General features: G+C 32.2%; 1 protein-coding gene across 1 annotated transcript in view; it reads right to left on the reverse strand.

Annotated features, from left to right (window-relative positions):
* Positions 1-13,342, reverse strand: part of LOC111085255 (nephrin-like) — an 88,521-nt gene that overhangs the window by 2,642 nt on the left and 72,537 nt on the right. The window contains exon 7 of the mRNA XM_022382961.1: positions 1,404-1,495. Within this exon, the coding sequence (XP_022238669.1) occupies positions 1,404-1,495 (92 nt within the window). The remainder of the gene's footprint in view (positions 1-1,403; positions 1,496-13,342) is intronic.

Consider the following 13,342-nt stretch of genomic DNA (forward strand, 5'->3'; position numbering starts at 1 on the left):
GAATGGTAATTTATAATCAGTCACAAGAACGTTGAATCTGAATCACTTGAAAAAAACACGGGGGTGCTTCACTTTTTTCCAGGTGTATATATAAACTGTTTTAGGATCTAATGTATAGCTCAATATATTTAAGTAATTGCTGAAATATGAAAAAAGAATTCTCTGTATTAAAGTATATAATAGTTCTTCTAATAACAGTTCTCAATGTAACAAAGTACACGTTTCTAAGTCATTCATTCGCATCCGACTTCTCTTGATATCATTTACAAGTACAATACTCGGAAATATCATTCATTAATAAAACGACATATTGTTTTGGAAAGTTAATAAAATATATTAAATAAAAATACACATTAATTTGATTATTCTAATACTGACTGAACGACAACTACGTACTGAAGTTTGTGCGACCAAAACTTAATCAGCACAGTCGATGTCATATTAAATAACACATTTTACAAAGATTCCATTGCATTTGGTGAGGTATATTAACACATCGTGTAAAGTAATTGAGACATTGCTGGGTTTTAACCCTAGAAGATATTCTAAGAAAATAAGATATATGGCTGATATCGCAAGCCACATTTTTCACTCAGTTGGGTTAGTTTAAAAATCCATCGTACTGAGTTAATAGATATGTTTAGGAGGACAAGAAAACTTAAAAACCGTAAAAAGCAAATGGTGGACTTGACAGTCTCGTAATCAAAATTCAATATCAACAATAGTGAAAATAGTTTTCTTAAACTCTAAACTGAATCAGGCCAAGAGTATAATAAGAAATAGCACATGTAAAAGTTAAAAACAAAACCTTTGATTAAGTTTTCTCATCATACTTATTATTTTAAATTATACATACGAACATCGTTAAGTTTTTATGTAATAATATATTTTACATGAATAAGTTTTATAATTCTATTAAACACGGTATTATTATAACATTATGACTCAGTATAAGGCTTAGACAAGCTTAAATAGTTGAATTTTAATCATACAGAATTTTATATTTCGAAGTTTCTAATGTCCTTCAACCTCTTATTTCCCAGTTTGCATATCTTATTTCATGATATTAGTTATTTAATAATTTGCTTATTAGTACAATTTACGTTATTTTTACATTGTATAGAGGCTCTGCAATTCTGAAAATTTCTGTGATAATTTTCATTGAGATTTTTAAAAGTATCTTAAGGAACAATGTAGAAAATATACTTTAATGAATAAAAACTCTTTTTCAAATACAATATTTCTACAGTTAAATTAAACACTTTATTTGTTATTAGAATACAAAAATTCATCGTGCGCTCTAGGATAAATAGTGTGTTACTTTTGCATTTCTCAACTCCACACACTAATAACAAACATTATTACAATTACTAACACTTATCAGACTGATGTAACAGACTTACGAGAAGGATCTTCATGCATTGGAATGATATCAGGATCGCTCGATGTTCCATCTTTGGAGCTAGATTTTTGTGAACTGATGTGAGAAGTTTGCCTTTAAAACACAAAAACAATTATACCGGTTGTAATAAATATAAAATTACAAAGATACCCAGAGGTAACAGAGCAACTTTTTTACAGCCCAAAGTAGTAATTTATACTCATAAACAATACCATAACAGAATGAACTCTACAATTTATTTCTAGATATCAAACCAAATTCTTAAACGACATTTCATTACGAAAGCAGAAAGAATATTTGTTTCTAAAATGAATAAAAAGTGTGTTTTTGGTTTTCTATGCATTCCAGTGTAAAACAAATAATACAAAACATGTTACTTGTCTTTGGAAATAAGCAAACTCGAAAAAAAGACAGTTGAAATTAAGAAAAAAATGTTAGTTCTGATGTAACATACTGTTAAAAGCATATTGGATAGAAATTAAAAGTGAAAAATCTCAGAATGTTGAAACAGTTCTTCCCGATTTTCAGTTGAAATTATAGACGCCCACTAGACACCCTCTTGTTTAAGTTCTTATTATAGATATTTTTGAAAACACTTTTTTTTACGATTGTGCTATCCTTGCACTTTGCTTTCCCTTCAACTGTATTAAGGCTGTGCTTATACCTACCAGGAACTGACTCATACTATTGTAAACATAACATATTTTTGTTTATTACTGTAATCAACAACATAAAGATTAAGAACTAGGTTTTGTTTCTTACTGGCAGTTTATTAATTTCGTCCATCGCCTCTTTCGGTTTATTTATTTTCTGTTACATTTCTTAGTCTTTCTTTCGTTGAACTCCCGTCTGTTATATTCCTTTCTCAAATCCATGCCAAACAGGTCCCTCTGTTTTGACTTTGCAGACCAGTTTTCCTCGTATCTGATTACAATATCTCATAATTATAAGAGTTCCCATTATCTCCATACGAGCTGAACAAGAAGGTGACTGTTCACTCCAGTAATTTTCTATTGATTTAGAGTGCTGTAATCCCCTAATCCCTTAGAGACTGACCAAAAGCCTTACACCTAACTTCATAAACGTTCTATATTACATGTTAACTGTTATTTATATATGAAATAAAATACAGTAGAAATTATAAGGAATGCTACAAACAGTACATTAAAATTGTGAATTAAACTTTGAATTATATTAACGTATTGAGCAAAAAATAACCAACATTAACTTTTTTACACATAGCAGAATGAATGATGAAACACAATCTTAAACTTAAATATTATATAAGGAATTTAAAGTATAAGAAAAAAAACAAAAAATTAGCCATCTTTCAAACTTGAGCATCAGGTACATTCTTAAATTGAAGAGATAAATATAAAATGTCACTAAAGTGACAATGATAAACCACTTCCCATACCTGAAGAAATTGTATATAATGTTTATAGATGAATAAGAAATCGATTAACAATATTCCTTACTTGAAAGTATAGATAATGGATTTACAGACAGGAAAAGAAAAAAACTGAGCCATACTCATGAGTGCTGAATAAGTAAGTGAAAGCTATGTAGTAGAAGATAAGATAAGACAGGATGAAACAATTCTTAGCATGAAGAAATATATGATGTTTAGAAACTAAAACAGATGAGAGCTACTTCCCTAATTAGCCAGAAGAACAGGAGGAGATACTTCCACACAATTTAACTAAACAATGAACTCCTTATTATACAAACTATTAATAAGCATCTTCCAAGCTTGAAGAACTGCATAAGAAATTGAAAACATAACAGAAAAAATGATGAATCATCTTAATCATAAGAACTAGATGAGATACAAAGAACCCAAAAGAACAGAAAAAATGATGTGCCTAACGTGACGAACTGGGAAATATATTGAGGTACTAAATAAAACAGAAAAATGTTGAGCCATATTTTTACCCTCTATAACTGGAAAAAATATTAGGAATACAATATAACAGAAAAAAAGACGAACTATTTTCCTAAGTTAAGAAAAATGATGGACCAGTTTTTTTAGTGTAAGAAATACAGAATTTATGAAATCCTCGAATATGTGATGAATAACATTTGTAATCTTTCGTGACCGAATGTATGTCAGTTTATACAGAAGAGCAACAGAGTAAGAAATAACATGTCGGAAATTTGCGAAACGTTTCAGAATGTTCAGATTCCTAGTAAACTCTCTTCATTCGTGTAGTCCTACTAAACTGGATTGAACACTCGTATCCATAAATAAACAGGGCGACGGATATTGCAATGACATCATGCAAAGATCTTAACCTCGAAAAAGACACATGGATAAAAAGTATTTAGAAATACGAAATTAAATGAAGAATCACGTTCTTAACTCGAAAATCTAGATCAGTTATTTACAATAGAGAAGGAAAAAGTGGCAATGCGAATTCCAAAAACAAAATCTACATGGAGTATTTTCATTATTGTTTTCAAGACGAGTCCACATTTCAGTATTAGAATACCAATGTGGTCTAGTTACCTCCACCGGATTATTATTATTTATATATGCACCATATATATATATATGCACCAAAGTGACTGCAAGTCTTTGCTTTCCTTGATTACAGGGCTCACTGAAAATTACAAATCATTTCTTTACACTGAGTTTGGTAACAGACATAATATTAAAGTACTAAATAGGATGCAATATACAGTAAAACTCATTTAATCCTGTTCTACTCAATAGAATCCAATACGTAGTAACTAATAAATAATATTCTACATCAATAGGATTCAATACGCAGTAACCAATTACATCATATTCTACTCAATAGAATCCAATACACTGTAACTAATACGTCGTATTCTACCCAATAGGATCCAATACGCAGTAACTAATTCATCATATTCCACTCAATACGATGAAATATACATTAACTATTACATCACATTCTATTCAGTAGGACCCAATACGCAGTAACTCATTGCATCATACTATACTGAATATGATTATGCACCATATCCTACTCAAAAGGATCCAATATGCAGTAATCTATTGTATTATATACAGCCATCTTTCTCATGGGACCATACTGAACTATCTTTGATGTGTATGAAAGGCTTGCATTTTTACTGTGATTTGGATTCCAGTTTCAGCGTTTTTCTGAATATTTTTCTAACGTTCTTACATTGAGTAAAAATGAGTTCCAGAGCTAAAAATATGGCAACTTAAAATATTATAGACAATGCCGTATGTTTTATGATGATTATAAAACAACAAGTACTGAAAGTGAAGATCATTATATCTGTTGATGACAATACTGGTGATAGAAACTCAAATGAGATTGATGATAAAATTTTAAATGATGATACCAAGACAGGGGCTAACTGGGAGAAGATAATTTCCAAATGCTTGTAAAGAAACTTCAAGTTTAGCTAGTTATGTAAGAAGAGATAGTGATACAGTATTATCTACATTCAATCTGTTTATGAAGAATAGCATTACGTAAGGAGTATTCGAATAACACACAACGAAGGAAAAGCTGTATTGGAAGCATTTGGATTCTAAGGAAATGCAATGTTTCTTTGGTGTGATGGTGCTAGCTGGTATTTAGAAATCAAAAAATGAAACAATTGAACATGATTTGGGACCTGGTCAATAGTAGACGAATTTTCCAAAAGCAATGACATACAAACGGATTTCATGAAACGTCAAGATGCCTTCGATTTAAAAATGCTGAAAAACGCCAAAAAAATCAAACACATTTAAAAATATATTATAAAATAGCATCTACAATGAATGGTTGTAGACTTCTTAGCAGTGGTATGTACCAACAGAAAATGTAAGCATTAATGAGCAACTAGTCTCAAGGGTTAGAAACCAGTGGACGGAATGTAACTTGCGATAATTTGTTTGCGAGTTGAAGGTGGCCAAGAAATTACTGGACAAGTGACTAACAATTGTTGATACAAAGTCGAGATGAACTGCAATCTGAAAACGCTTCCGTAAAAGGATGTGCCGAGTTCTCAACTAAAGTTGCTTTCATTGCACTTCATGTTATCCAAAGAAAGGGAAACTTTGCTGTACTGCTAAATGTTGTGCATAATCAAGAAAAAACAGCCAGAAAGCTGGTGATGGCCTTAAATTACAACAGAACTAAAGCCGGAGTGGATACTGTTAATCAAATGCTAAGGAGTTACTTATATAAAATGAAAATAAACAGATGGCCAGTTTTCTACAAGTTGTTAGATGCATGCTGCCTAAGTGCGTTTGTTTTGTGGATTTATCTTGAATCTGGAAGGAATAAAAGAAGGCCACATAAAAGCTAATTAAACAACACAAAAAAATATAACCAAATACAACAACATCCAATACAAACTACAAAAACAAAGATTGAAATTATAAGAATACACGATTATTGAAAGTTCTGCTCTCGAGAAATGGACAAATACAGGAACAGATGTAAAAAGTGCCAAACCTTTATGAGTAAAAAGCATTCTAAGATATTATGTAACAGCTATAATGGTTAAAGACGACTTATTTTGTTTAACAATGCTTTGTTTCCAATTTTCATGCAATTCATTTAATAATTTTTAAATCAAATATTAAAGCTGAATGAGGTTAAACATCATTTGGTAGGAAACTAAACATCAATACACAGAAATCAAAGTATCTAAAACTACAGATAATGTAATTTTTCATATTAATATATGATATATAAAAAACAAACAAAAACTCCGTAATTCGAAGATTAAAGAATGTGCAATACCACGACGCGTGACTGTGTAAATCAAAGGAAGTAAACAAGGTTTATTGTTCCTAATCAGGCCCGGCATGGCCAGGTGGTTAGGGCATTTGACTCGCAATCTGAGTGTCGCGGGTTCGAATCCCCGTCCCAACAAACATGCTCACTCTTTCAGCCGTGGGGGCGTTATAATGTGACGGTCAATCCAATTATTCGTTGGTAAAAGAGTAGCCCAAGAGTTGGCGATGGGTGGTGATGACTAGCTGCCTTCCGTCTAGTCTTACACTGCTAAATTAGGGACGGCTAGCGCAAATAGCCTCGTGTAGCTTTGCGCGAAATTCAAGGCAAACAAACAATCTTTGTAATCAACTACTAATTATCTATATATATTTAAATCAACTTTTAACGATATATCGTATATCTGGCGAAGTTTAGTTGATGTTTTTCTTATTATACTGTAGAAAAATTAATTAATATATTATGAAAAACTTATCAAGTTACTTTATGACTCGAAGGTGACGTTATAAACGTTATAGCATTTTTTCTGACATATTTTCTTTACATATTCTTTTTTTATTTGCTGAATTGCTTCAAATATTTTAATGCACATTAAAGTAATTTACTCTGAAAACACTAATAACATTTAAATCTCTAAACACCAACTAGTTGTAAGAAAGAATTTGGTGAAATCAGGGGTGTACGCAGAAATATATTAGGGTGAGTACCACTTTTGTATGAAACAGAAAAAGGGGGAACAAAACCATACCAGGGAGTCTGAAAAAATAGTGTAATTGTTACTGAAATGGTGAATTTTGGTGTATCTGTGGCTGTTTTTATATCTTTCAAATGTAAGTAAACACTGTCAGCCTACTTTATTTTGACCTTAAAACATGCTACTCTATAAACAAATTTACTATAACATCTCACCCTTCGCTGTACTTCATTCCAAAATATAAAATAATAAATTAACCCAATCTCTACAATTTCGAAATCGATTACTTTTTAAAATGACAGTATCTTGTTAAAAATTCAACTGAATTTTATATTGATGTTGCAAATTAAAATGTGAAATTAATGAAATTCCAATATATTAAACATAAACAAATACTTTAACCATTGGGAAAGTAAATAAAGAGCAAAATATATAATTCAGTTTAGAAAAATATTTACAATCCGTTTTATTTTCTTGTGAAAAAATAAAGACGAAGAAAAATAAAATAAAGGGATTAATTTAAATTTAAATGAGTAAATTAACTACAACTGAAGGAAGAGGTTTATTTGTTTATGGAAAAATATAATGGAGACATTACCTGGTTCAACGTGTACTTGCGCTCCTCTATTGTAACAGCTGAAGAACTTATGGGAATTTTAAAGGCTGTTTGTTACAGCCAAAATTAACGCATTTAGACATGAGTTTTCATAAGCATTAATGCATTTGAGAAGGCCTTCTACAGAAATGCCGATGTTAATTACAACCGTTGGTTACAAGGATTGCTTATTATATAATTTTTTCTCCAGTTACAACCTACGGTAAAAGATGGCTGCGCGTGAGGACGTGAAAGGAAGGAGAGATCAAAGTGTGGTGCGCAGTAGAGTGTATCCTTTGAAGTCGAGATATTACATGACTTATAATACCAGTTCCACAGGGTTTCTCCAAAAGGCTGATAGTTACAAAATGTGCTATTAGGGGCAGATAGTTTCAAACGTGTGTCACTAGGGTGTTGGGTGATGGGATCACAGAGGTAGAGCATTATCAGCAGTGCAAGCAGATGTTTTATGTGGTTTGTGAACGAATCACCGGAAAGTGTTACTGATCCTGTCTGAACGTGATTATCAAGTTGTGTTATGTGGTTCAGTAGTTGGATGTAAATGTGTCCCAGCCTTTAATTACGTTATTATGAACTTTGTATGACCTCGACTGCAAAAATTTCAGACATAATATTTGTTCTGCATTATCATTATGACAACTTTCTACTATAATTTAACTTCAATATCCATTTATTTAATACTAAATGTAGTGTTGAGATATGTAAAATTAATATTTTATGTTTCAGTTGTTACAGTTTGGACATAATCATGATTATGCTATTTCAACTTAAATTCTACGTAGAGGCCTGTTTGTAACATATATTTATATATAAATCATTTTGACTTTCGATTTATTACATCAAGACACTTGCGGCAAAAAATCAACCTGCAGGACACACTGTGTGTTATTAACAGGAGTGATAGTTTAGCAATATTCCACCTTCTGTAGCTCGGACTGTGGTAATCTAAACTATAACATTTTCGAAGTATGTGCTTTTCTGGATTCTTACTTCACCTACCAAATTTCAAGGCAATCCATTAAGAAATACCTGAGATATAACATCTCCTATTTTGATTGAGTTTCTTACTTTTTTTTTTCGCACCTAAAGTACGGAAACTTTATTTGATAGAAAAACATACGTAACGTTTATGGATTTTTTTCAAAGTTGATAAAGTGATAAATCTTTATAACCTACAATTAGGAGTCTCGTGTGGTGTAAATATGTACAAAGTTATTCTACGAAAAACGTTCAAATTTAACGAAAATATTTGCGCACGCCTACGCAAAACGTCACGTTAGCTATCGGTCTAACAGTTTTACTACAGCTTCACCTAAGAGTAAACGTGTACCGTTTTTGTCATTCGGATTAAAGACGGCTGATTTAGAGCAGCAAAACTATAAGATGAAAGGACGTGCAGATACTGTACATAAGTATTGGTTAGGCCAAGCACGCTAGATTAAGTTTCTAGCTCAAGTTTTTAAAAGAATCATACGGGTAGACGGTTATTATTTATTATTCATTGCCAACTTTTAAGCACAACTTTACTAAATTTTATGACATTATCCTAATTAAAGAGCGTTTAACGTCACATGATATTAGCTTAAGCAATTAGCATATATAGTGATGCTTGACACGGCTATACCGATTGCAATGGGGTGATGACAAGAAACTGTTAATCTAAATTCTATGGCGTTACTATAAATGAATCTATTACCACTGTTTTAGAGAGGAAAAACTATCACCATATATTTTAAAGAATCTGGTTGGTTCTGTAAAGTAAAGGTCTGTTCCAAATAATAGGGTTGCAATCCTAAAGCTAATGTGGGTTACTATCCAGTGTCACTTTCTTATTTGGCGAGGTTTGTTGGTGTATATTGACAAAAAATCATGATATCTAATTAAAAACACCTCAGGTGTGAAAAAAAGTTGCGGCTCAAAAAGGAATGAGCGTGCGACTTAAAGGAATGAAATCAAAATTGGCGGCCAAACTGGTAGCAACACTTATAGCATTGATAAGAATTTTACAGCAAATATTCGTTCATTAGTTAGCTAGGCCGCGTATTTTATTTTACTCACCATCATGCCCAAAGTTGAACAAAAAATATTGTATGTCCAAACGAAAGATGGACAGTACAAGTGTGTATTCAACTTGTAATTATCCATAATAACTAAGTATTTGAATAAATAAATGAGTATTTTGTGTCATAGAGTTTTATTATAGTTTGACTAACTTTATACTCATGTGATTATACACATATTAGTTTAATTTACACTCTACATAGTTTTGAGAATGGACTATTTTCTACATAGATTTATACATAAAATGTTCGAACTATAGATATTTATCATATACATCATATTCATATCATTATTCATACACTGATTTAACCTACATCTACATGGTCCTAAAAAGGACTGTTTCGTGTCTTTTTTATGCCTAAAATGCTCAGATCTAGATATTTTCGTCTCAATGATATAAATTAATAATAATATAGTATTTTGAAATGCCAAATAAGCAATAGGAATGTTAACTCATATTCAATTTATTATGACGTATATAGTGATGTTTTCATCGTTAGGTCCTATTATGTCTGATTTTACTCACAAGTTATTAAGCTCTGTAATAATATTTTTCGCAAACTAAATACCGTGAAGTACGTAACATTGATACTTGCTTTGTCGTATGGTTTTCTAAATGAAGGATTCAATGCAGAACAAAGCCAATCAGACATGTAAACTTCCCCCCAAAATTTTTTTTCATTATTTCAATAGAACTAAGTAAAATAGATAGCAACACTTACCATTTTATGTTTTGTGAAAAAAGTAGCATCCGATAGGATATCAAAACTTCTGTGATTTTATAAAATGCTTTGTTTTTCTGTATAACATTTCAATTCACAAAACACTAGACCTTTACTAAATCGTTGAGACATCTGGTCAGTATTACTTTTTGTGCTAAGACATAACGAACTCCTACCACACAATTAAAATTGACAATATTTTGTAATTTTCCAGGGGATTCTTTTTGGTATAAAATAATTAAACTGCTTAAAAATTACCTAAAACCAAAAGGACTACGGATTCGTTTCACGTCTGAAACTGATACTAATCATGTAAAGGTGAGGGTGAGTCGGGTTGTATTTGGAAATGACAGGAACAGGTGGAAAAGTTGATTCATGTTTGTTATGATATTCGTCACAGACATTTTATGTGTATACATACTTAAATTTTGTTTTAAGCATGTCGCACGTTTTGTATAGCTTATTTCAGATATAATACACACACATTTGAATTTTATTATGTACAAAAATTACAGTTATTTGGACAAACGTTTTGTATGACCAAAAAGAGACTATTTGTTTTTATATAAGACAAAAAACTACCTTTTCATTTTATTCCACAAACATAATATAATTAGTCTCTATAATACAAGTGTTACTGCTCGTCCACATGGTAAATATAACACTGAATCGCTTAGTTGAACAACTGTTTTTTTCTTAATGATTTTAGTGACCTACATACAACTTTTGTACATTTCTGTATTATGCCCAAATTGGTATGACTATGTGCGTTAAAACTTATCCAGAATGTATGGTTCGTTAAAACTTATCCAGAATGTATGGTTCGTTAAAACTTATCCAGAATGTATTTACATATCCACGTGACACAAAACAATTAAAAAATTAACGCTTAAAGGCTTTATATTTCAAGCTTATGTATTACAAGCTGAAATACCCGTCAACTGACGGGGAATGTTTAAACTTAATTAAAACAATGTAAGTTTAAGAGCAATCTTATATTTAAAAGTAATAACTTGAACATAATGTTTTAAAATTATAACAAAGCTCTTTGGTAAACAACATTCGCAGTTTGCTTTCCATCTACCAACAAATAACGATTTTGAAGTGATCCCAGCCTTGAACACCCTACATCTCATTGACCATAAGAAAAGCAGGGTTGTTTGAAAAACAATCCAGCAACTTTTATACGTTCACCTTAAATCCTTTTTTAGAATATTTAACATTGTCTAAAGCGTCAACCTGCTAAGATTGTTTGAGATTAACTCAATAGGCTGGGAGTAATTAACCAACAGGCTGTACAAAATAGAAATAGGATTAAGCTTAATTTTGACCCCCATAGGACATTTTCCATAGTTCATAGTGTTTGCATACAAATTTTGGTTGAGATTGGCCCAATAGGCTCAGAGTAGTTAAGGTGTCAACAAACACACATTTCGTCTTTATATATATTAGTAACACTGCATCTATGAAAGTTAAATGATTGTAGGATTTAGACAGAATATATATTTGATTTGTTTCGAAATAATTTTTTATATAATATTCATACCTGTTTATGGTAAGTTTGAATTTATTATGAGTCAGTTGCATTATCATACAATGTAAATAACTAATGTTGATATATAATTTTATTATTATCTATTTGTTCGTATTTAATATCTTATATTTGTGAAAAATATTTTTGATGTTCTTAACATGATTCGATTTATTACTTTAGATTATCGAACGAGAGTCTGATTCAGAAGGTTACAAGAAGTGCCATTTTGACATATTCAGTGTATCCTGCGACGCGTATATTTCAAAACTTTCTATCAATCTCTTACATATGATTAATGCCCAAAGGTCAGATGAATCTGCGTCAAGCCTGAGTATATAAAGTCAGAGTGTTTCACGCATCGATCATTTGAATTTTATCAACGTTTAGAAAGATTGTGTACTAAGCATCGTCTGCCACTGCGATGAAGCATACAACTGACTTTTTAAGTGTACTTATAATTTTCTATCTTATTAATTTGTAATGAGAGTATGTATATTTATTATTTCTCTGTACGAATGGAGCCATCTTTCATTAGTCATAGAGAAATTAAATATTTAGAGAGAGGGAGGCATGTTTACACTCAAAGGTGACTACTTTCACCTCTGGCTACTACTATCCGACGAAGAGGTCATGATTAGCGATTGAATTGCGAAGGGCGGAGAAAAGGTAAGTTTTTCCTATCATGATTTTCTTTTCTTATTTTGTCAGATTATAATAATCATCTATGATAAAGATAGATATTTTTAATTTCTTTTATTTCATTCATTCTGAGGAGTCACGCATTGTAATTCCGATGATGATGGTGAACTTGACCATTTTTCTGCCATTCATTCTTTACACAGCCTTATTAAGAAATATGATACCATGTCAAATGTTGTTCGTCCTTCGAAATTCAAAGAAGACCACGACATCATTTGGTCTATCTGTGGATACGGAGATGGCTCAGGAGTCCTATCCGAGCCAGGAAGCCTCGACCACATTCCCGGCATATATGGCTTGGTGTCTCGTTCTGAGTCGACCGCACCCGATCCTTCCGAGCTGCACGCTTCCCCTCGGCAACCAATCGACGGTTACATTCTGCTGTCACCAAACCCTGCCGGACCTTCGTTCTCCACAGAAATCTATCCTGGGCGAGCGACTCCCAGTTCACATGGTTGATGTCGAACTCTTGCAGGGATAGTTTTAAACAGTCTTTAAAACGTTTCTTCTGTCCTCCAACCGATCGTTTACCTTCACTAAGTTCGCCATAGAGTATTCTATCAGCTGGCATTCTCACGAGGTGACCGGCCCATCTGACTTGTGCTTTCTGGAGAAGCGTGTATAAACTAGGGACACCAGCACGTTTGAGAACGTCTGTGTCGGGAACTCTGTCTTGCCATTTAACATGGAGGAGCCGGCGGAGACAGCACAGATGGAAGTGATTAAGCTTTCTGGCGTGCCTCTGATACACAGTCCATGTTTCACTGGCATATACTAGGATGCTCAATACCACTGCCCGATAGACCTTCAGCTTGGTGGTTAATCTGAGCCTTCTCCGATCCCACACACTGCGACGGAGTCTTCCGAAAGCAGAGCTCGCA

Source organism: Limulus polyphemus, unplaced genomic scaffold, assembly GCF_000517525.1.
Source record: "Limulus polyphemus unplaced genomic scaffold, Limulus_polyphemus-2.1.2 Scaffold296, whole genome shotgun sequence".
Taxonomy (NCBI): Eukaryota; Metazoa; Arthropoda; class Merostomata; order Xiphosura; family Limulidae; genus Limulus; species Limulus polyphemus.